This window comes from Cavia porcellus, unplaced genomic scaffold (genome assembly GCF_034190915.1).
Source record: "Cavia porcellus strain 051 isolate PalLab524CR breed Dunkin Hartley unplaced genomic scaffold, mCavPor4.1 scaffold_29, whole genome shotgun sequence".
In the NCBI taxonomy this organism is placed as follows: domain Eukaryota; kingdom Metazoa; phylum Chordata; class Mammalia; order Rodentia; family Caviidae; genus Cavia; species Cavia porcellus.
The window spans coordinates 3688827-3712963 of record NW_026947512.1 but is presented as its reverse complement, the minus strand read 5'-3'; the positions used below and the strand labels follow the sequence as shown (position 1 = coordinate 3712963).

At 39.4% G+C, this 24137-nt stretch overlaps 1 protein-coding gene and 1 non-coding gene across 6 annotated transcripts in view; one reads left to right on the top strand and one right to left on the bottom strand.

Annotated features, from left to right (window-relative positions):
• The window catches only part of Dhx9 (DExH-box helicase 9), a 45062-nt gene extending 39304 nt beyond the window's left edge, over window positions 1-5758 (top strand). For 4 of the 5 annotated variants that reach the window (XM_063240041.1, XM_063240040.1, XM_063240043.1 and 1 more), the window contains 4 exons: window positions 588-817; window positions 952-1067; window positions 2720-2920; window positions 4891-5758. In XM_063240041.1, the coding sequence (XP_063096111.1) occupies window positions 588-817; window positions 952-1067; window positions 2720-2920; window positions 4891-5647 (1304 nt within the window). In that variant the 3' untranslated portion in view covers window positions 5648-5758. Of the gene's footprint in view, window positions 1-587; window positions 818-951; window positions 1068-1926; window positions 1946-2719; window positions 2921-4890 lie in introns of those variants that run through there. The other variant, XM_063240044.1, reaches the window with a different exon arrangement.
• A 7251-nt stretch (window positions 5759-13009) lies between these two features.
• On the bottom strand, window positions 13010-13114 carry LOC111758340 (U6 spliceosomal RNA). Its single transcript, XR_002792530.1, has one exon. It is a non-coding gene; the product is annotated as a U6 spliceosomal RNA (small nuclear RNA).
• Between the last annotated feature and the right edge of the window lie 11023 nt (window positions 13115-24137).

Genomic DNA, 24137 nt, shown 5'->3' with positions numbered 1-24137 from the left:
TTAACATTTGTACTGAGATGACAATATTGTTACCCAGTAAAACTATGATCAGCATTTAAGTTGTAAGATACATCTTTGTTCTTAGCTCTCTGTATTAGGATTTTGAGTCAGCGATGAAGTAAAGGTATAGTCTAATGAAATCAGCCTTCATTCCAAGGGTTGTCCTGTTAGTTGATCAACCCATCTTATGTAAATGATAGCTACTTAACAAAAGCAGATAAAATATACTTTGTAAAATTACCCAAGCTTATATTGTGATTGAATCTATAAGAGAATACAGATGCTTTAATTTTGGAAATTTTTTTCCCTGAACTTGATCCAAGCTATAAACAGTATTTTGAGAAAAAAAATGTATTATTGCCAGATTTTTTTTTTTTTTTTTTCGTTTTTATTGGTACCGGGAATCGAACTCAAGACTGCCTGCTTGCAAGGCAGGCACTTATGCCGCTGAGCTAAATCCCCAGCCCCTGCCAGATTATTTTAAAGTAGGGTTTGTAGGAGAAGTCATTTGTTCTAACACTGAAATAGTTTGCATATGTGATAATTACTCAGTTAACTGATCCTTTGTTTCAATTTCTTCCTAACAGAGTGTTTGTTGACACAAGTGTTTACTAACACTGGACCAGATAATAATTTGGATGTTGTTATCTCTCTCCTGGCTTTTGGTGTATACCCCAATGTGTGCTATCATAAGGAAAAGAGAAAAATTCTTACCACTGAAGGGCGTAACGCACTTATCCATAAGTCATCTGTTAATTGTCCATTTAGCAGCCAAGACATGAAGTACCCTTCTCCCTTCTTTGTATTTGGTGAAAAGGTAAGAAGAGTGTAGAAAATCCAGATTATCTTTGTGAACATGAGTTTTAATGTTCACAGTATTACTTATTGTCATCAGATGACATTTGATGGGAAAGCCAAGTATTTTTCTTTTGCCTCTGTTTCCATTTGCAGATTCGAACCCGAGCCATCTCTGCTAAAGGCATGACCTTAGTTACTCCCTTGCAGTTGCTTCTGTTTGCCTCCAAGAAAGTCCAGTCTGATGGACAGATTGTGTTTGTAGATGACTGGTACGGATTTTCAAATTTGGACTAAAAACTTCTTAGAACTGTGATATGTTAGAAGTCAGCTTTAATCTCAACACGTGGGCTAGGTATGGTGGTACGCACCTGTTATCCCAGCACTGGAGAGGCTGAGGCTGAGGCAAGAGGATCATTGCAAGTTCAAGGCCAGCCTAAACTACAGAGTGAGCCCCTGTCTCAAAAAGGCCAAAAAAAAAATTGCAATATGTGAAATAAACATAGCACAGTTGAATGACTCAGATAAGGTGCTTTACCCATTTTTTCTTGGAGAGTGGAAAAAATCTTGGTAGTATAGTTTACTATAAACGAACTTCTTAAATTGACTGTACAGTAAAACCTTGGGTTGTGGGTAACTTGTTCTGTGAGTGTTCCACAAGATAAGCAAACATTTCTAATTCTAACTTGATAAATCAGCGATGCCTGAAATATGAGTAGCATGGGATACTGGACATCACATGACCACGACTGAGCCAGTGGTTCCTCACTGTCACTGATAGATAGTGAGTAATCATCTCCCAACAGGAGGAGGCTGTGGAATAGATCTTGTTTGTGGAGGAGAAAAAGCTGGATCTCAAATGAGATTAGGGAGTTGGGTATAATGTGAAAAGCAGCACAAAATATTGTAGAAAAGTACCACCTCTGAAGCAATGCAAGTGATAAATCTGTTTAATGACAATGCAGTGTCACATTTCTGCAAAATCCTCAGAGGCACATGCAGGTGTCATTGGATAGATTCATTAAAAGTTGCATGGAAAGAAGATGATTCCATTGTAGCAGTAATTTCATTAGTGATAGTGAAAGTTGTCCTACACAATAACCCTCCTCTCTCTTGTCTCCCTCACACCAGCCAATGAAGGTTTTTAAAGGTAAGTATAGATTAGTTTTTCTTTGTATTATTTTATATTACAATATTGTATTCATTTCTGTATGAATATTTTGAGTGTGGAACGTATCATGTGCATTTCCATCATTTTTTATGGGGAAATTCTCTTTGATATACTAGTGCTTTGGATTACAAGCATGCTTCTGGAACAAAGTATACTCACAAACCAAGGTTTTACTGTACTTGTAAATTAATAAGTGTTTCATATTTAAACTGCTTTTGTAAATACTGCCATCACCAAATTATAGGTTGCATATCAGCAATGACCATCTGACAGAAATGGTATAGAGCTTCGAGTATGGTTAATACAACCAACATATTTTGGAACCCTTGAAAATGCAAACTTTCTGAGTGTCTCTTTGGAGGCTGTGACCTATATCGCAAACGGTGTTTGTTTGACTTGAAAGATTTTATAGTTTGCTAGCCATGGTTGGCACATGCCTATAATCCCAGCACCTAATAGGCTGAGGCTGGAGGATAACCAAGAGTTTGAGGCTAGCTTGTCACAAGACCAGCCTAGACTGCATAGTGAGAACCTATTGCCAAAAAAAAAAAAAAAAAGATTTTATAGTTTTAAAAATCGTACTTTGAGCTAGTAGTGAATTCTGAGAGGTTAGTGTAGTTTTCCATACCTGTATTTCCTGAGTCTAGAGTCACTCTGATGTAGTATTGGTAATTGTTAAACAATTTGGTTTATTCCCATGATTTACTATGTGTGAAATATAATGATCTAATTTTTTATTGTTTTTCATTTTAGGATCAGACTGCAAATTTCTCATGCTGCAGCTGCCTGTATTACTGCCCTCCGGGCAGCCATGGAAGCTCTGGTTGTTGAAGTAACCAAACAACCTAACATCATCAGTCAATTGGACCCTGTAAATGAACATATGTTGAACATGATCCGACAAATCTCTCGGCCCTCAGCAGCTGGTATAAGCCTTATGATTGGTGCTGCACGGTGAGTCTCTTCCAATCAAGTTGTCTTTCTTTTTTTTTTTTTTTATTTTAAACCAGGGATTGAACTCATGACCTCATGCTTGCCAGGCAGGAATTTACGCCACTGACCTAAATCTCTGGCCCTAAGGTTGCCTTTCGACCAAGCAGAAGGCAGGTATTCATGCAGGGCTAGGATTTCCAGAGCTAGCTGATAAGAGAATTCACACTGTCTAAATTAAAATTCTTGACAGAATTAATACAATATTTAGATTGACTAGGTCTCAGATGAGTGTTACTTTTGTTTGTGTTACTTAGATGAAACAGCAATTCGTGTTAACAAATAGAGACCTTTAAAAGTTTATATGTAGTCCAGACTGGATCATAGGACAGGAAATGATATAGTAGTGTTTTGATGTTTAAGAAAAGAATGTTAAGACAAGGGTATTGCTACTTTTTAGGCTAGGCTTAAAGTTAGGATTCTGGTGCCTTAACCTGCCAGAATACTGATTACAGATGTGACCACCATGTGTGGTTAGCTGTTGCTATCTCAAGCTAAAAAAGAATTTTTTTCTTAATTTTTAAAAATGTTTTCATTTGTTTCAGATTTTGTAATTTGTCCTCACCTTGTATTTACCTACAGAAAAAGCTGAGTGTTAAATAGTGATCACATGTGGTTTTCATTTTTTACGCATTGCAGCATTTTTGTGACATTTTCCTAATCATTTGTAATCATTTATCTTAGGTGCATAAACACAGTGCTATCATCTTGTCCCTCAGATTTTTAAATATTGTTCTAATCATCAAGAAATACCTCCTCAAGGATCACTTATGTATTTGGTCATGAACTATTACTAACAACTATTAGTACACTTTTTTGGGGGGGTACTAGGATCAAACTCTCAATCTCACACTTGCAGGCACCACACCACTGAGCTGAATGTACACTGGTTAGTGTGCATTTAACACCCTAAGGAAACTAGGCAAAAATTACTTAAGTCTTTAGGTCATACAGCTAGCAACTAATAGAGCCGGAGTCAAATCCAGGCACCATAGTTTTAGAAGCAGTGCTGTTAGGCTATTCTGTGATCCTCCCAATTGGGCAGAGATTGGAAGGATTTTTGAAAAGAAAATCTTCAAAAAGAAAACAAGCATCACAGTCCTGAGTTACAAAACAAGTGTCATAGATACAAATGAAGTACCTGTGAATGTTTAGGGGAGAAGTGACTATTTTTGACAGAAAGAGTTGTAAGCAAGGAGCCTTCTCGTAAAATCTGCTCCTGCAACAAAAAGAGCCCAGTAACTAGTTTAATAAACAGATATGTGGGTAATCTAAGATATATGGATATGAGGTGACTCATATTACAGATGGGAGAACTAAAACATGGAGAGTGACTACATTAGATTTGCAGTAAAATGAGTAAGAATTGATGATGGACTAGTATGGGGAAACAAGCAGTGAAGAAATTAAAAGAAATCACAGCCATATTTCAGATTTGGAAAAGCTGTTTAGTTTGTAGTGCCAGTCTGTACAAAAAGCTTCCCCTGAGGAATAAGCAGTTTTAGGTTGTACTGAATTGGAACATTGGTAGGACATCTTGATTTCTACAGTTTTTAGCCCTCATTTCATGGATTGGTATGAGATAAATTTAGATGTGAACAGTTTACTAAAAATGGTTTTTAAAAACATATTCCACAATGCTAGAAAAGAATTGGTAGTAAATGCCACATACGTAATTTATTGTTAGTCCCAGGACCTCTTCCTAATATATTACCTAATATTTAAATGTTAAAACTGTATATTGAACTTGAGTGTTTTTAATATTTTGCTTTTTTATGCATTAAATGTTCAAATTAATGACTAAATTTGTACATTGGGATTAATAATTGAGATGTATTAAGTGATTTACAGTCTTGGCATTCATGAAGCTCTGGGTTCATTCCCCAAAACCATGAACAAAAAGTGCTAAACTGGTGGGTTTTTGCTTTTCCTAGGTATGGAGATGGTCCACGTCCTCCCAAGATGGCTCGATATGATAATGGAAGTGGATATAGAAGGGGTTCTGGATATGGTGGTGGAGGCTATGGCACTGGAGGCTATGGTGGTGGTGGTGGAGGTTATGGTAGTGGAGGATATGGCGGTGGAGGATATGGCGGTGGAGGATATGGAGGGGGCTCCAATTCCTATCGAAGAGGATATGGTGGAGGCTATAGAGGTTTCCGGGGGGGTTATAGAGGCAACTTTGGTGGAGACTACAGGGGATCTAGTGGAGACTACAGGGGACCTAGTGGAGGAGACTTCCGAGGACCCAATGGAGGAGACTTCCGGGGACCCAATGGGGGAGACTTCCGGGGACCCAATGGGGGAGACTTCCGAGGACCCAATGGGGGAGACTTCCGAGGACCCAATGGGGGAGACTTCCGTGGACCCAATGGGGGAGACTTCAGAGGACCCGGTGGGGGAGACTTCAGAGGACCCGGTGGGGGAGACTACAGAGGACCCGGTGGGGGAGACTACAGAGGACCTGGTGGGGGAGACTATAGAGGACCCGGTGGGGGAGACTACAGAGGTCCTGGTGGGGGAGACTACAGAGGACCCGGTGGGGGAGACTACAGAGGACCCGGTGGGGGAGATTTCAGAGGACATGGTGGAGGAGGCTACAGAGGGTCTGGGGGATTCCAGCGAGGAGGTGGCAGAGGAGGCTTTGGAGGCGGCTATTTTGGACAAGGAAGAGGAGGTGGTGGCTATTAAAACTTTACATGTCAGTGCCGATGCATAGACAATTTAAAAAATACAAAGCATGCTATGTGTTTTTCCCCAAAATGTTTATTTGCTCCCCCCAAATAAACCCATTTTCTTTTATTCTGTGGTTCATTGTAGTTTAAGGAAACCAAGCATATAGATACATTAGTGATTTTGTTCATATTATGTAAAATACAATGATCTATTATAAAAGTACCAGTTTGTATTTTTTCGTTCAGGAGTAAGATTTGCCTTTTAAACTAACTTGATATTTTCTTGGCTTTTGTTTAATACCATAGGAAATAAAAGTACTACTCTGAGTACTACCTGTGTAGTTGATTATTGACATACATGTTAGAATAGTTTTTCACTGCTAATATATTTCTTTTAAACATTATAGAAAAAGTTGCAGTCTTCTGTGTTTTCAAGTAAAAGATGATACTAGTACTTGAAGTAAATAAATGTTGGCATTGAATTACTGGTGGTGGAAAGACTGGCTAGTACACAAGTCACATAAACCTGAACCACACAACTCTTGATCTAGGGCTGAACATTGGCCTCTTCTCAAGCTTTGTAAAAATGTTAGGACAAACATCATCACTTTTTGAATAAAAAGTATACTTAAAGAGCAAAGATAAAACTCCACCTGGCAGGGCACAGTGGCACATGCCTGTGATTCCAGCACTCTGGGAGACTTGAGGCAAGAGGGAGGATGGTTGTAAGTTGGAAGCACCCTGAATGATACAATGAAACTCTGCCTTTAAAAAAATTTTTTTTCACTAATGCTTGAAGTTTAGAACTTGGGTAGGAGAGGGTTTATTTGAATATTTCAAAGGTTATTTGCTAAACTGTTACAGTAGTGATTATGGAGGGGGGGAGTTTTGTGAGACGCATCTCAGTGTAGCTCAGGGTTTTCTTGAACTCACTACAATCCTACTTTAGCCTCAAATGGTGGCATTATAGGTGTACACCACCATCCCTAGCCAGTACAGAATATTTTTATACTAAACAGTCACACATGGGGACCAGGAATTTAGATCAGCAGCAGAAACAGCTGCCTTGCAAAAGCATGCTGTCATGAGTTCAATCCCAGGTACCAAAAAGAAAAAAATTGCACAGATTTGCATTAGAGCACGGTATGTAAACATAGTATCTTAGACCTGGGTTCCGTGTTTTAATTCTACCATATTGATGGTTTTCAAAAACCTTTGTCAGTGTTTTCTACATCTTCAATCTACTTGCTTGCTTTTTTTTTTTTTTTTTTTTTTTTTAACTTTTATTTTTGCAATGCTGGGATTTGAATCAATGCCTCACACGTGCCAGGCAAGCACTCTTTAGAGTTTTCAATTGTTAGCCGGGCATGGTGGCTCATGCCTGTAATCCCACACTCGGCAGACTGAGGCAGGAGGATTGTTGCAAGTTTGAGACCAGCGGGGGCACAAAGTGAGCTCAACTGCATAGAGCCTGCATATGCCTGAACTGCATAGAGACCCTGTCTCAAAAAGACCAAAAAAAAAATTGTTACTATTCATAAGCTGATGATTCAGTTGGTATTTACAGATACTTTCTTTCTGAGCATCACACCATTTTATAAACTGTTTACTGGATGTATATCTGATTAATTTTTTTTTACAGAAAAATAACAGTATTTTCCAGCTGAAGAACCCTACTGTACACTGTACATGCCCTGTATGTTCCCTGCTCAGCTATTTTTTGATCATAGTAATTAATTCAAAGTTACTTAGCTTGATACCTTTTCCATCTGTACATTTATAAACTAGCTGATTCTTTGGGCTAGGTTAGCTGCAACATAAGGCCACACAATCCTTAATTCTTTTCCTGTCCTACTTTAGACCGCCCTCCACACTACTGTGTAACCAATTAGAAAAATACCAGCTCTTTCTCCTGACTTGACCCTGTGATTGCCGCTTTCATTTCTCCTCATCTGGAGGATCAGTTTTACACTTGCTCAGTGACTAAAAGGAATTTTTTGCTAGTATTGTGTCCAAAAGGTAAGTAGCAGACTAGTAACGAGTGGAAATCTACTTAAAGACAGTTGTCGCTCAATTATGAACTAATCTATAAGTAATCCTTGCTATGTAATAAAGCTGTCCTTGAGCACGCTGTGTAGTTGAGGCTGTCCCAAAACTGCCTACTCTGCCTCAGTTTCTTGAGTACTGAGATTGAGTGTGTGCCACTACATCCAGGGCTTTGCCATAGTACTGTGAGGTGTCCCCAGGATTTTTTTTCTCAACCATTCCTCTGGGCTGTTTCAAGACTGTTCTGTGACCTGTATGGCATATTACAGCCAGGTCACCTGGCACACACCTGTAATTCCAGTGCTTAGGAGGTTGAGACAGGTGGAACTTGGGCCACCCTGGGCCACTATGTAGTAGGACCCTACTTCATCCAAAAATGAAAAAGTATCTAAAAGGGCAGCTGATAACGTTTCTTTGATTCAGGCGGTAATATAAAAGTATGGAAGCAGTTTTAGGAATAAGATACGTGAAAGGGAAAGGTGTCTTCACTTGCCCCCCAACCGTGTGCATAATGATGATTCTGAGATACAGACTACACAGGCAGTTGGGTCAGTTGTGGGTGAATGTGGACCTGAAAACTGGCATCTGTTCTGTCCATGATCTGAGTGTCGAGTTGGCAGTGCAGCCTAACTGCTTTTGGGGGACCATTTCTGCTCCCAAGAGATGCTCAAGTGAATACTACCACTTGCAGGGTGTCATGCTCTAAAAGTTCTGTCAAGAGAATGCAGTTATTTGAAAGAACCTAAAAGTGATGGGATTATTATTATTATTTTGTATTGGGGATCAAACTCGGTGACCTCACGCTTGCCAGGCCGGAGCTTATGCCACTGAGTTAAATCCCCAGCCCGTAAGTGATGGAATCTTAAGAAGTTGTGCTCAGAATCCTCTGAGTATCACCTATGGAGAGGAACAGATGAGAACATAGATGACTGTGTCACCTTGAGGTCAGCCTAGACAGCACTGAAGGCCAGCTTTCCCTCCTGAATTTGGGGAGAGGAGTTAGGATAGATAAAGATAGTAAAACCACAAGCGAAATGTCTAATTGAGTTAGAACTAACATTTCAGTTTGGACTTTGTTCTTGTATTCCATTGTACTTACCTGAAAGATTTTTAATTACTGCCCTCGCAATAGCAAAGTAACAAATTTGTGTGCTTGTGAACTGATACATACAAAATCTGCAATTTGGGAAAATGTTATTATTGAGCCATAGTTAACTGATAGAGGTCACATGAGTTTTATCAGACTGTTTTAGTGATGTTAGCCCTAAAGAAAAGATGTTGATAAAAAGAGAGACTGACAACAGTTTCTGTGGAATCTAGAATTGGGATAGCTAGAAAAAAAAAAAAAATAGATCTCAGAGAATCTGGAGGTGGCTGTTAGGGAAGCTAGAAACCATAGAAGTCAAAGACACAGTACAAAGCAGAGGAAAGAACGAAGCAGTCTGGAATGCTGATCCTGGCAGCCAGTGAGGAAGATCTGTCTTAAAAGTTAATGGAGAGGGGTTGGAGGTTTAGCTCAGCAGCATAAGCGCCTGCCTTCAAGCAGGCAGTCGTGAGTTCGATTCCCGGTACCGATAAAAAGGAAAAAAGACAAAAAAAAGTTAATGGAGAGGCTTGACAGCCCCAGGGAGAAGCAGGCTGCATCTAAGAAAATCCAACAGCTATGCAAACTGCAATTTTACCCTCAAAGTGACCTTTATACAAGGCAGCCTGGGATTGTAGAAGATATCCAATGCTATGCCCACCATATCTGAGGACTAGGAGCATTTGGGGGGTAATTATTTTAAGTGAGCCATGGAATAGTTTTTGATATTACCCTGCCACAGTGACTGTGAGTCAGGGAGAAGGTACAGACTAGACAGAGATACTGCCCTCCCCACCCCCAAAAAGTTTAAACTCAGGCAGTGAAGGTCACTGGGATCCATGTTAAGCTAGGCTGGGTTTTTGTGGCTTTCAGAGTGGTCTGAGTCCAAAACTGCCAGTCCTAAATCCAGCGGTCTGCCTGAATCCTGGCCCTATTACCTACGTCCAGCAAACTCAGTGGTCTGTTTGGTTTCTCCATCTACCAGTTTGATAGGAATATAATTTGGCTTGGATGATTACCACAGCTTGGATTGTGTGGACATAGAAGCTTGGACTAGAGGTGGGTACTCATAGGCTATAAAACTAAGCAAAAGAAACCACGACTTTGTGTAGAAATCCCTTTTGCCATCCTCCTCGAGGTCCAGGAAATTGATATTTGTAATCCCATGGAAACATTGGAATTCGAATGAGTTAATTCCAATCTACCACTTCCAGTGCAACCCCTGATGAGAATAAAGAGACTAAGACATTTACAGTTATACGCAGCCAAGGGTTCCTGACTCCGATCCAGATGAGGGATGTGGATCAGAGCCCACGACCCAGGGCCTGACCCAGATTGTACTGATTTGTGAAGAGGGGAGTGGGTAAAAGATGAGTGATGGTGAGAATGGTGGGAACTACATGAATATTAAGAGCTGAGCTAGCTGAGTGACCAGAAACACCTCTGCAGCATATAGAGAGAAGGGTATACAGGAAGGCCAATCTGCATAACACAATTGTAGCGTTTAATGTTTAGGGGGCTGGTGCTTCAGTTGTGATGTACAACTTCTGACCTGGGAAGTCATAGCCTCTCTCTTTTTTTTTTTTCCTAATTTTAAAGAGAGCAAAACTAAACAACAAAACAGAACAAAGCAGATAGGAAGTAAACAATGTAAGTAACACAGATTTCAAAGCAAGACAACATCTCCCTGGGTATCACAGTGTCTCTTGTTTTCTTCTAAATAGTTGTCCATTTCTTCGTACACAATGAATTCATACAAAACAAAATAGTATTAAACCGATCAGAACAGAATGATGACATTGAGTCCATGGGACACTTTAGGGAGTATGGCCATTTTGATACTGTTACTGATCTCAACATTTTTAATATATTTGGTTCATGTTGGTTTCCTTTACCTGTATCTCAGCATTTTCAGTGTGCAGGATTTTTGTCTTCTTAAATTTATTCCTAAGTACTTTATTCTGTTTTCTTTTTCTTTGTGTATTTGTGTGTGTTATTGGGGATTGAAAAAAGTTTCTCTACACTGTGCTACTACAACCCCAGCCCTTTTTACTTTTTATTTTAAGACAGGATCCTGTTAAGTTAGCCAGGCTGAGGTCAAATTTGAGATCTTCCTACCTCAGCCTCCTAAGTAAGTGGGGTTACATATGTGCACTACTATATTCTGTTTTATTCTAAGTGGAATAGTTTTTCTTTATTATGTATTTTTAGCTCCATAGTAGACAGTAAAATTGTCATTTCAATTTTTATTAGTACATGTTTGCAGTACATAATGATTACATTCACTGTGGGGAGTTGTTAAATGTACATAACACATCTTCGTTCTTTTTGCTTCTAGCTCTTTGGTTGAAAAGGAATCATTTTTTTCATTTCTTTTTCAGAGAGTTTGTCATTAGTGTATTTCTGATCTTTCTACATTGATTTTTTTTTTTGTTTGTCCCACAAATTTCCTGAATTCATTTATCAGTCTTTTGGTGGAGTCTTCAGTATAGAAAATCATGTCATCTATAAACAGAAAATTTTATTTTTCCCTTCTCTCTGGTTTGATGTCCTTTGCTTTTTCTTCTTAGTCACTCTCTCTGTGATTTCTGCTCTCAAGGAGCAGAAGTGGTATGAATGGGTACCCTGCCTTGACCTGCTCTCATAGTAAAACCTTCAACTTTTTACTGTAAAGTATGTCATGGGCTTGGCCCTAAGGACATTGAGTATACTCTTATAACTAGTTTGTTGATTGTTTTGAAAGGATTGTGTAATTTTTATTCAGTTCGTGAGTGTCACATTTATTATTTGTATATATTGAACCGTCCCTGCATCTGAGAAATAAATTCCACTTGATCATTCCCATGGAAATGGAAAAAACCCCAGACAATAGGGAAATCAACAATGGCTACCATAATGTCATTTGTTCTCTTCAAAATAGCTGTCCATACATTCATGTATGTTGAAATTAAACAATAAAAAACAGACTAAAATCACTCTGAAGAAAGAATAATAGTATTGCTGTATTTCACAGCATGATGCTACGGAATCAGCACTGGATTATTGTAAACCCAAATATCGAGTTCAGTCACCCAAATACTGTAATCCTCTTTCTAGTTTTCCTCATCATCCAAAAGGTTATATTTATAATCCCATCGAGATGTCATTGGAACCCTAGCAATTTAGTTCCAATCTACCACCACCAATGCAACCCATGGTGAGAATAAAAACACCAAGTTATGATCCAAGTTAAGGGCAGCCAAGGGGTCGTAAATCCAATTATTGTGCGGACGCGCACGGACGAAGTCCTGGATCCTAGGCCTCTCAGCATTTATTGTCTGGTGAAGAAAGTGGAGTAGTTCAGGGATGAATGATAGGATGTCAGGGATTACTGAGTAACTTGAGCTGGCTGGCCAGCAGAGGTAAAGATTTGCAGAGGATCAATTTACATAACCCAATTAAGGTAGCAGTGAAATTGTTTTAGGGGGGCTATCTTTGCAAACTCTTGTGCCCTGGGGAGTCCTAGCCTCTTCTCTTGAGGCTCCTACCCAGTTGACATTCCCGGAGCTATTTCCTCTAACATCTCTTGTGGAGAACATTATGCAAGGAAGCAAGACTGTCTGGTGGCTATGGATGTTGCATATTAGCACCTCCACTAGCCTTCCTTGCAATGCTCAGAGCCTATTGAAGAGAGAAGGAAATGCCCTGGCCAGCCTTTTACATACCAGTATAAGGAAATGAGTCTCCAAGTAATCAAAGTCACGACAATTGTTTTGGATTCAAAGGGAATCACTGGAGTTGTCTCCCACACTGGGTACCTTAGTGTCTCTTTTTCTTCAAAGTAGCTGTTCATCATGCATTATATAATTGATTCTCAAAACTGTTTAGAAGTTCTACACATGAATGAGTTTTTACATGTATACCTATCCTTTCTGTATTAGAGGGTAAAACAAAAATTCCTAGAAAAACATGAAACAAAAAGGACAAATAACAATAGCAGGGGCTGGGGATTTAGCTCAGTGGCATAAGCACCTGCCTTGCGAGCAGGCAGTCGTGAGTTCGATCCCCGGTACCGATAAAAACGAAAAAGACAAAAAAAAAAAAAAAAAAAAAAACCACAATAGCAAAGAGCCCAAAACAATGACAATACAGGCCTTCCAAAAAGATGGTAGGAGCATAACTAGGGTTATTTTACATAATGATCTTCAAGAGTTCCCCAGATCACCATACAGTAATATGCACAATTGTTCCAATCCTATGAAAGTTAACAAAAATATGGAATGCTTCGCAAATTTGCATGTCATCCTTGTGCAGGGGCCGTGTTAATCTTCTTTGTATTGTTCCAGTTTTAGTATATGCGCTGCCAACGTGAGCAGTCATAGCCTCTTAGCTTGAGGCTGGAACCCATTGACATTCCTGGAGCTTTTGCTCTGCCTTCCTGCTGTGCTTAGCCTTTTAGAGGGACACAGGTGAGGGACAGGGCTGTCACTTGGCTTTAAAGATTACACATCAGACCCAGTGCTGATCCAGGAGTATCATAATGTGAAACCCAATATTCTTTGCTCAGAGTGATTTTAGCCTGCTTGAGTTTGTTCAATCTCAACATAAATGAAGATATGGATAACTGCCTGTATAAGTGTATAGGATTGATAACCATATTTCCAAGTTTTTGTTGAACAGAACTGGTTGCACTCTCGCTGTTTGAAACCCCACTCTATGTGCTCCACTTTTGTATCTTGAATAACTATTTGTAAGAGGGCAATATGTAAATATCAACTAGTGATTTCTTACTGTTTATTCTTTCTTTGAAAGTATGTATTATGTCTACCCATTTTCTGTTTTGTTTAGCCTTTAAATAAAATTTTTAAAAAGAGCAAAGGGAGAGAAAGGTGGAAACTATTGTCAATTTCTTATTGTCTTATTTTGAACTCTTGCATTGTTTACACAATTTTATTAGGTTTGGCTTTGTTCTGTCTTTTGTTAGATTTTATGCTTTCAGATGGTAAGGGCAGCTGTTATGAATATAATGGGAAATATTATGGTAATCATGGTTTTCTATTGCTTTGAAGTCTTATAATGCTTCATTCATTGGTCTGATTTTATTTTGTTTTTGTTTGATTTTATTATGTGAGATGGTATGAATAGCTATTTTGAAGAAAACAAGACATTATGGTAGCTATTGCTGATTTACTATCATCTTGTTTTGAAGTCCTACCATGCTTTTGTTGTGTTTTGATTGGTTCTATTCTGTTATGTTTTATTTGATTTTATTATGTGTGATGGTATAGACAGTTTTTTTTGAGGAAAATGAGGTATTATAGCACCCATTGTTCATTTCCTGTTACTTGGTTTTGAAGCCCTGTAATGCTTTCATTCTTTTGAATGGTTTTATACTATATTGTTATGTTTGCTATTATTGTGTGTGAAGGTATGCTCAACTATATCAAAAAAAAGAGACATTATGTTAGCTACTGTTGATGTCCAGTTGTTTGTTGTGAAGTGCTGTGTTGCTTGCATTTTCCTGTTCTGATTTGCTTTGTTTCATTCTGTTTTCTTTTGTTCTCTTTAAAATTAAAAAAAAAATCCAAAAAAAGATTACCCATCAGCACCTCAGCTAGCCCTGTTTACAGTGCTGAGAGCCAGTTGAAGGAAAGCTTTGCCAGTGCGGTACATCACAGTACGTGGAGACAGGGCCAGGTTTGGCTGAAGTGGAGGTAACAGTGCATTCAAGGAGAGCCGTTCTGGTGGTCTGACCAGCAGGGCCAGTGGGAAGGGCAGGGCAGGATGCAGCATTCACCACAAAACAGTCAGTGTGGAAGCAAACCAGGGATTCACTGCCCTCCTCCATAGCTGGTGCGTTCTGGTACTGCAGGCCCTGGCAATAAACTGCCCGTTCAAAAACATGGAGGAAATCTTTTTTGGATGCTTTCTTTTTGTCGTTTTGTTTTGTTTTGGAAACTTTCTCTTTGTTTTTTCTTCATCAGTTTTTGGTGGTTCCCCCCCCCCATTTTATCCTCTATTTTGCTGTTTTTCCTTCTTTTTCTGTTATTTTATGTAATTGTATTTACTATTCTTTAATAGGATCATTTGTTTCAGTTTTCTTTCATCATTTTTTGAGTTTATTGGTATGTTTTAGGTGTAATTAAAGATCACATTCATTACAGGGAATTTGTACCTTTGCATGATATAACTTGAGTCTGTTTTTTCGCATTTTCTATTTTCCTTCAACCCTTCCTTCCCTCTTTTTACAAAGGCTTTGTTTCCACTTTTCTCTTTTCTCATTCTTTTCTCTTCCTGTCTACCTCTTCCCTCCCTAGTTCCCCTTCCTATTTGAACATTTTCTTCCTGTTTTACAATATCTATTACATATTTTGGTCCTTGTTTACATTTTTGGTTTCTCACACCAGAGAAACTGTTATTTACAAAAATGTGTGTCCATTTTATTTCACATAAAATTATGGTCTCCAGGTGTATCCATTTTCCTAGAAATGTCTCATGCTTATCCTTATTTATGGCAGAGTAGTACTCCATTATACAAAAAACCACTTCTTTATCCATTTAGCAGTTGATGGGCATTTGGGCTGTTTCCAACATTTAGCTATTACAAACTGAGCTGCTACAAAACATGGGTGCTCATGTATCACTGGGGTATGATACTTTTAATTCTCCCAGGAAGGTGCCAAGAAGGGGAAGAGCTGGGTTGAATAGAACATGTATGTAGTTCTAGTTTTTTGAAGACTATCCACACTGATGTGCACTGTGGTTTTACCAGTCTACGTTTTTTTCTCACCACAGCCCTGCCAACATTCATTATTAGTTGATTTCTTGATAATAGCCATTCTTTCTAAGGTGAAAAGTAATCTCAGCATTGTTTTAATTTGTATTTCTCAAATAACCAATGATGTAAAAAAAAAATAATGATGTTGAACAATTTTTCCTGTATTTATTTGCTATTTCTTCTCTACCTGAGAAGTGTCTATTTCAGATACCAACTTTTGGCTTGGAGTGAAATTTTTTAAAATTCGTTATGTATTCTAGACAATAGTCCTTTGTCTGAGGAACAGCTGGCAAAATTTTTTTCCCACACTGTTGGTTGTCTCTTCACTCTGTTGATGGTTCAAGCTTTTTAATAAGATGAGATCCCAGATGTTGATTGTTTGTGATATCTCCTGTGGGATCAGAGTTTTTGTTCATAAAGTCTTTGCCTGCACAATTGTCTTCAAGAGCTCTACTTACTGTATCTTTCAGGAGATTGTCTGTTTTACTATTTAAATCTTGGATCCATTTCTATTTTAGTTTAGGGCATAGTGAAAGTTATGAGTCTACTTTTAATATTTGACATGCAGAAAGCCATCTTTTACAGCACCAGTGAAGATGTTCGGCACTTTAATCAAAAATAAGGTAGTTAAGTATATCCAGAGTTGATTTTCATTTTCTAATCTGTTCTGTTGGCCTTTGGGTCTGTTTTTTGCCAGTGTAATGCTGGTTTTTGTTTGTTTGTTTGTTTGTTTGCTTGTTTTTTGTCTTTCTCTTTTTTATCGGTACCAGGGATCGAACTCACGACTGCCTGCTTGCAAGGCAGGCGCTTATGTCACTGAACTAAATCCCCAGCCCCCGCCATGCTGTTTTTATCACAGTAGTTTTTTAGTATATTTCAGGGGCTATTTATGTTGCCTGCCTTGCCTTGGTTGCCCAGAATTGCATTGGCTATCCTAGGTCTCTTCTCATTCCAAATGAATTTTAGAATTATTTTCTCTAATTCTGTGAGATATACTGTTGGAACTTTGACCAGCATTGCATTAAATCTGTATGACAATTTTGGAAGTATGGCCATTTTCACTATATTGTTTCTTCCTATTCAACAGCAAGGGAAATCTTTCCATTTCCCAATATCCTCTTCAATCTCCTTTTTTAGAGCGCTGTAGTTTTCAGTGTAGGGATCTTTTATTTACTTCATTAGATTGATTCCTAAGTATTTTGGTTTTTTAGTTGCTATTGTGAAAGGTATGCTGTTTTCCTAAATTCTCAGTGAGTTTATTTGTGTACAGGAAGGTTATTGTTTTTGGTTATTTGCTTTGGTTTTGTTTTTGTTTTTGAGGCAGAGTCTTGCCATGTAGTCCAGGCTGGCCTCAAAGTCACAATAATCTTCCTGCCTCAGCCTCCTGAGTGCTGGGACTACAGGTGTGTGCCACCATATCTGGCTCTTTATTTGGTTTTGATATTAGAGGTTAAGGCTTACTTCTAGGAATGAATTTGGGAGTATTCCCTTTCTATTTCATTACCATTGTGAGAAGTAGTGGTATTAGGTCTTTTCTAAATTTCTTGTAGAATTCAGCAGTAAATCCATTAGGATCTGAACTTTTTTTGTTAGTACTGTGATAACTCAGACCCCGGTATAAAATCCAAGGAAGCAAGAAATTAAAATTTGGGAAGCAAAGGCTTTATTTCCAGGCCTGGTGACACAGCCTCCAGGAGCCAATTTGGAGACTGCGCACCTCACAGCTAAAAGTCAGGGCTTTTATCTCGTAAATCCACAAACAGCTGCTGGTCACACAATGTAAGGAGGGGGATGGGGGTGTGACGCACTACAAAGCAGAAACGGCAATTGCAAGTCTCCCTGCATACTAGCAAGTTTAGATAAGAAGAAATCTTGTTTTCCTTAGCAAAGAATAGAGAAGCCTAACAGCAATTAACAACCTTAGTTACCCTACTTCAGCACCACAACTGTTATTTGTAGAGGGCAACAATGGTTAACATATCAATTAGGTAAGATTTTACAATTCTTTACAGAGGAGAGCATTGATTAACATATCAATCCTTTACTCAGAGGGAAAAGGAAAACACATATACAGTAAGGCCAAGTTACAGGTATTGCTATGATACAAACGAAGCTATTTTTGTGAAGAATAGTACAATCTAATACAATCTAATGCAATTAACACAATTTGTGACGGGCTCAGGTCTTTGTTTTGTGGCCTTTTGGGAAGTTAAAACTTAACCTAGTTAGATGTGAAGGGAGAAGGGGAGGGGAAGCAGCAGGTGGGCTTATACAGAACAGACCTTACTGCGCAATAGTTAGGGGGCCTTAGCTTATAACAGTGCATCTTTAATTACATCTTCAATTTCATTAACTGATACTGGTTTATTTAGAATTTTTATATCTTCCTGATTCAGCTTTGGTAATTCATATATATCGAGGAATTTCTTCAGCATTTTCCATCTTGTAAGAACATAAATTCTAGGTATATTTGATCTTCTGGATTCTGTAGGATCTAATGGGAGTTCACTCTTTTCATTCCCAACTACATTGATTTGAGTGTTTTCTTTCCTTTTCTTGATAAAGTTGGCTAAGAGTTTGTCAATTTTAACCTTTCAAAAAAACAACTTTTCAGTTCACTGATTTTTCATATTTTCTTTGTCTCCATTGCATTAATTTCTCTTCTGATCTTTATAATTTCCTCCTTTGTGTGAGTTTTTCACTTGCCTTGTTCTTCTTTTTCTAGAAGCTTCAGTTTCAATGTTAGGTTGCTTTAAAAGAAACTAACACAGTAAGTTGTTTATTTGACCTTGCTCCATTTTCCTGACATAAGTATTCACCACTATACATTTCTCATAGGACTGCTTTCATGGTATCCCATAAATTCCGGTATGTTGTATTAGCATTATGGTTTAATTGTAGAACCTAATTTCTTCTTTACTTTTACCTTTAACTCACTAGTTGTTCAGGAGTGAGTTATTTAATTTCCATATGTTTATGAAGTTCTTGTGGTTTCTTTTGTCATTGATTTCCAATTTCATTGTATAATGTCACATACTATGCATACAATAATTTCAGTCCCTTTGCATTTACTTAAGCCTGTTCTGAGAGGTAGTATATAGTCTATTTTGGAGAACATCCCATGTGCAGCTGAGAAGAATGTTTATTCTGATGTTATAAGACAGAACACTAGGTAGACATCTAGTAAGTTCATTTGTTCAAAAGTTTGGTTTAGTGCTAATATTTCACTTGATCTTTTGTCTAGTAGATGGAGTATTGAGGTCCCCCATTACCCTGGTTTTGTTTTTTTTGTTTTTTTTGTTTTTTTTTTTTGTCTTTTTCATTTTTATCGGCACCAGGGATCGAACTCACAACTGCCTGCTTGCAAGGCAGGCGCTTATGCCACTGAGCTAAATCCCCAGCCCCAAGGTCCCCCATTACAATTATGTCTGTATTTATTTGATTTTTCATGCCCATTAACACTGTGTTGCAGGCAGCTGAGTTAGAAGCATTATAGGCAGTGAGACAGGGCTAGGTCCTCAATGGAGCCAGTGTAGATACCTTACAACAGTGGGCGAGACAGACACCTCCTGCTGTGGGCCAGGCCTCAAGACAAAGATCAAACAAATGCATCCACATCCTAAGGATATTCAAATTGGTTCCCTATCACCCTGGAGTCACTACCCCATCCCCCTAGGGGAAAGGTCACAACTCCAAGAATGCCCACTTCCTACATGACTTGCTTCCCCATTTGTCCCTAGTGTAATCAGTTTTACCTGAACTACTGATCTTATTGGCTAACCATAGTTATGTCCCAGCTTATGCCCATCTGCCTTGTGAGTTCCCAGTCTTCCCCCACCTTGAACCCATGGTTTTACTCTAGAAAAGTCCCTGGAAAAGACAGTCCTGGGAAACCCACTCAGGACCCCTTCTGTCTCTCTTTAAACAGAAGCTTTCTTTCTCTCAATAAATATATTCTACTCTTAACCTCCGTTGTTCCTAAAATTCATTTTTCTACTTTAGAGAACACAAATTCGTGACTATAGCAGATTAAAGAGTTTCACTCCCCTATATCAGTAGTCTTTGTTTTCTCTTTCTACAATGTCTTTCAGAACATTTTGGAATGCTGGTTTGGTATTCATGAATTTCTTCAGGTTCTTTGTCATGGAAGTATCTTATTTCTCCATCAATTTTGGAAAGTAGTTTTGCAAAGTATATCAATCTGAGTTGGGGGCTGTTTTCTTTTTGAGCTTGAAGTACATCACTCCAAGTTCTTGACTTGAGGGTCTATGTTGAGAAGTCTTGTGATTCTGATGGGCTTTCCTTTATAGATGATTTGTTTCTTATCTACAGCATAAATTTTTTCTTATATCTATCTGAGAATTTCACAATACATTTCAAGGACCCAATGGATACATTCAAGATTTCAAAATGTGATTTGATAAAATACAGTCAAGTCCATCCCAAATCTAAGACTGACTCAGAGGCAAGGTGCTGGAGAGATACCAACTTGGTTCTGCAGTTAGAAACAATATTTCCTACTCAAGCAACACAGTTATATTGCTTTAAGCTCAGTTGTGGGAATCAACAGTTTACTATTTTCAGTGTTAGAACTCAAGGATGATTTTTTTCAAAGGTGATACTCAATTCTGTTTATCTGCCTGTCAACAAAGAACCAAACTGTCAGCCAGGAACATTTTACAAACAGATTTGGGAAACTATGCAAGGACAGTGCCGTCGCTTACCCAGACACCTCTTGTACAAAGAGGGTGCCAGGTCTGTCTGACTTGAGTTGCTCCTGTGTGTGTCAGCGTCCGAGCCAGGGAGACTTGCTGGGGGTGGGAGTCCTCAGGGAAGGGCCTGGCACAAGATCAGCCTCCGGTCTGGGGAGAACGAAAATTTACTTGCTGCCACAAAGCAATTCCTAGGGCTTGTTTACGGTTTACAACAAAGGACAATATTCTCTCTTTGAGCTCACCCCAAAGTAACACACACACCTCGCCCTGCACCGCACAGCACGGCGCAGTTCTCTAAGAATACGGTCACACACACTGGCTTGCATTAAAGGGAGCCCCGCGGCAGAGAGCTTGCTTGGCATGTGTGAGGCACCAGGTTCGGTCACCAGCCCCAAGCACAGAAAAGTTTTCATAAATGGTACAGTCTTGTGACCCATATGGCATAAACGAAACGCAGGTTTTTACAAACAGCTCAAGCATAAGAATGAATAGTTGATGGCTAATAAACCTGACATCTGACAATCACAGTTTTAAAATGTATATCCAAAATATAACCTGAAGAGGACTCGATTTATTCACGTTATAGACAGAGCAGCTCAAAGTGTAAGACGCATCATCTGTTTAGAATAAAATGTGATTGTTTTCATAATTATTTATGGAGGAACAGAGGTTGTAGAAAAATACCTAGAATCTACAGTTTCAATGTCAAATTACTTCAACAATAATCCCAAATAAACCTGACATCTGACAATCACAGTTTTAAAATGTATATCCAAAATATAACCTGAAGAGGACTCGATTTATTCACGTTATAGACAGAGCAGCTCAAAGTGTAAGACGCATCATCTGTTTAGAATAAAATGTGATTGTTTTCATAATTATTTATGGAGGAACAGAGGTTATAGAAAAATACCTAGAATCTACAGTTTCAATGTCAAATTACTTCAACAATAATCCCTACTTTACATTTTAAGTGTATACTTTTTTTTTTTTTTTTTTTTTTTTTGTCTTTTTCGTTTTTATCAGTACCAGGGATCGAACTCACGACCGCCTGCTTGCAAGGCAGGCGCTTATGCTGCTGAGCTAAATCCCCAGCCCTGATGCGATGCCCACGATCTTGAAGACAGAGTGCCCCACGGCCCTCCCTGCGGTGGCCGGGTCTGGGGGTGCGCCATAGGGCTGGGGGAGCTGGAAAGAGCACGTTTGGCGTGGAGTACAGCCTCGCGGGCCTGGGCCTGGCACTGTGGGGGCGGAGTGAGAACCCCAGGTGGGGGACAGAGGGTGGGAGGATGGGAAGGGGGGGGCTGGGCGTGGCCTGGCAGGCAGCGCGGATGGGTACATTTAGGGGTGCAGCTCCACAGGGCCCTGTGGAGGGTGTCACCAGCAGGGAAGTGCACAGCTTTTCTTTTCTTTTCTTTCTTTCTTTCTTTCTTTCTTTCTTTCTTTCTTTCTTTCTTTCTTTCTTTCTTTCGTACTGGAGATCAAAATCACTACTTGTGTCAGGCGCTTGTGCAGCTGAACAAACTCCTCTGTGGCATATACTTTCAATGAATTTGTTTTTCAGATTTTTAAATTTAATTTTAAAAGGAGTAGAACAATAGGAAATCTACAGTAGGTACTATATTGCGTATTATTGTCCTGTAAATAGCTGCTCAGCTTTAGGCTCGCAAAGTTAATCCAACAATACGTTTCACCTGAACCAACAGAGGCGTGGCAGGAGGCCTGTTCTTCCCCCGCAGCCTGCCCTCAGTCAGCTCATAGGCCGGGCTTCCCTTCAGTCCTGGTTTTCCTTGCTGTGTATTCCAGCTGACTCGGGCTGGAGCTTAACTGCCTTCCGTGTTCTCCCCATCCCATGCTCCAGCTGGCTCTCAGGCGAGGCCTTAGCTTTCTCTCAATGGAACCTTCTGGATAGCTGATGAATCTAGTTCATGGATCCATTTCTTTCCTATGTTGGGCGTTCATGGTCTCCATTATTCTCCCAAACTCCTCTACTCTTATCTGTACTGCTCTAGAGTCGCCTACGGTGTCTTTCATTATGGTCATCATCTCTGTGGTTATCTGAAAAATTATTTCCGATTTCATTGTTAAAGTGTCTTCTCATTTTTTTTTTCTTTAACTTTAATTCTTGGTTGGTGTTTGTAAATTCCCTATGGTGAGTAGCTTTATTGCTAGTATTTGGAGCCCATAGGAAATGACTACCACTCAGAGGTGTTTTCCAGCTGTAGCTGGCTTTTGGTTTTTGAGTCTGTGGCAAAATCCTGTTTCTTCTATTTATTAGGGAGATGTTGCTACCTACCTGGCTCAGCCCCGGGTTCAATGGCACCTGTCTATATATATTTTTTTGTTGTTGTTGTTTTGTTTTTGTCTTTTTCTTTTTTGTCAGTACCAGGGATTGAACTCATGACCACACACTTGCAAAGCAGGCGCTTATGCTGCTGAGCTAAATCCCCAGCCCCTATAGTTTTTTTTTAATGACCCTTAGGCAATCTCAGTCTTAGTGTACTAGGAAGAATAACTGGTTAGGGCAAATATGTCACTTTGGCTAACGTGGTACAATCAGCAATAACAGTAGCATCAAACACAGCCTAGAGAATGACAAACTGAGCTTACTATTAATTTGTACCTTTAACTGAATGAGCTAGATTTGTGGTTATATAACAAAATCTATAACAAACCAGAAAACTGTATGTAGTAAAAAAGCTCTTTATCCTGTAAATTTATCTTCAAGGAAGAAAATTTAGAAAAGATTGGGAGAGGAGTAAATAGAAGTAGAGGGAGAGATTAAAAGAAAGGCTGGAGCATGAAGGGGTCCCACAAACCTTGAAACTGATGCAGCAGGCGGGAGTAAAAGAAGAAATAAAAACAAGAAGAGGACATCAGACAAAAAACTAGACCCCAAGTTCACAGTCATATAAAAACAAGAAGAAACTGAGTAGAAAGCAAAACATAAAACAGCAATGAGAAGAGAAAGAAAAGCAAAAAAGTAAGAAAAAGTGTGCACTTCAAGTGTCTCTTTGCTGTTACTGGTAGACAGTGCTGGCAGAGTCCAGGTCCGTGCTGACGAACCCAGCAAGTCAGCAGTAGCTTTCTAACAGAGTACTGGATCATCCCGGTTAGACTGCACCTTGACTTCCCCTGAAGTGCAGGCTGGTTTCTGGCCATGCAGCTGGAGCTGGACCCATGTAGCCTGCAGCAGTCCCTGCACTTCCTGTGGGCTTGAACTTGGCTGGGAGCCACTAGTGGGGCCAGTAGTTGCTTTCAGCTCTAGTGTAGTTGATCCCTTTCCAAAGTGCCTGCCAACCAGTTCCTTCCCTGCAGCTCATCCGAACCCGCGTCACTCACCAGCCATGCAGTTGTCTGCACCCACCATGTTCCACTGCTGTGTTTCTCTGTGGAGGCCTCCGAGTCACCACAGTCACCATGCGTCTGCAGGTTCCAGCGGCCCTGCCCATACAGTGCATTCAGGCCCGTGGAGAAAGCTCTCTCCTCCTTTGTGCAAGTTTCTCTCTTCACTCTCCCAGTGGGCTTCAGTTGTCACTTCAGGTCTTTTCTGGGTCCTAGAGACCCACTTCCTTACTTCTCTTCCTCACCTAGGTATATAACAAGTGTCTAGACAGCAAATCTCCGAGAGGCTCTTGTCTGCTGCCCACCAACCACTCTGCCATCTTCCCAGAAGTTCCTCTCTTCTTGTTTTATGTCTCAGATTTTTCTTTTATTTTTCATCACTCCAGCTTTATTAGTATTACTAGTAAGCTTTATTAATATTTAGTTATTTAGTTAATTCTGTTCTACTGTTGAATTATTTTCTCTTGGTAATGGTGGTATAATTGGTGAATTTAGTAGATACTGTATCTCATATTTGCTTTCTCTTTACATTTAAATTTTAATTGTAGATCTCTTTTTC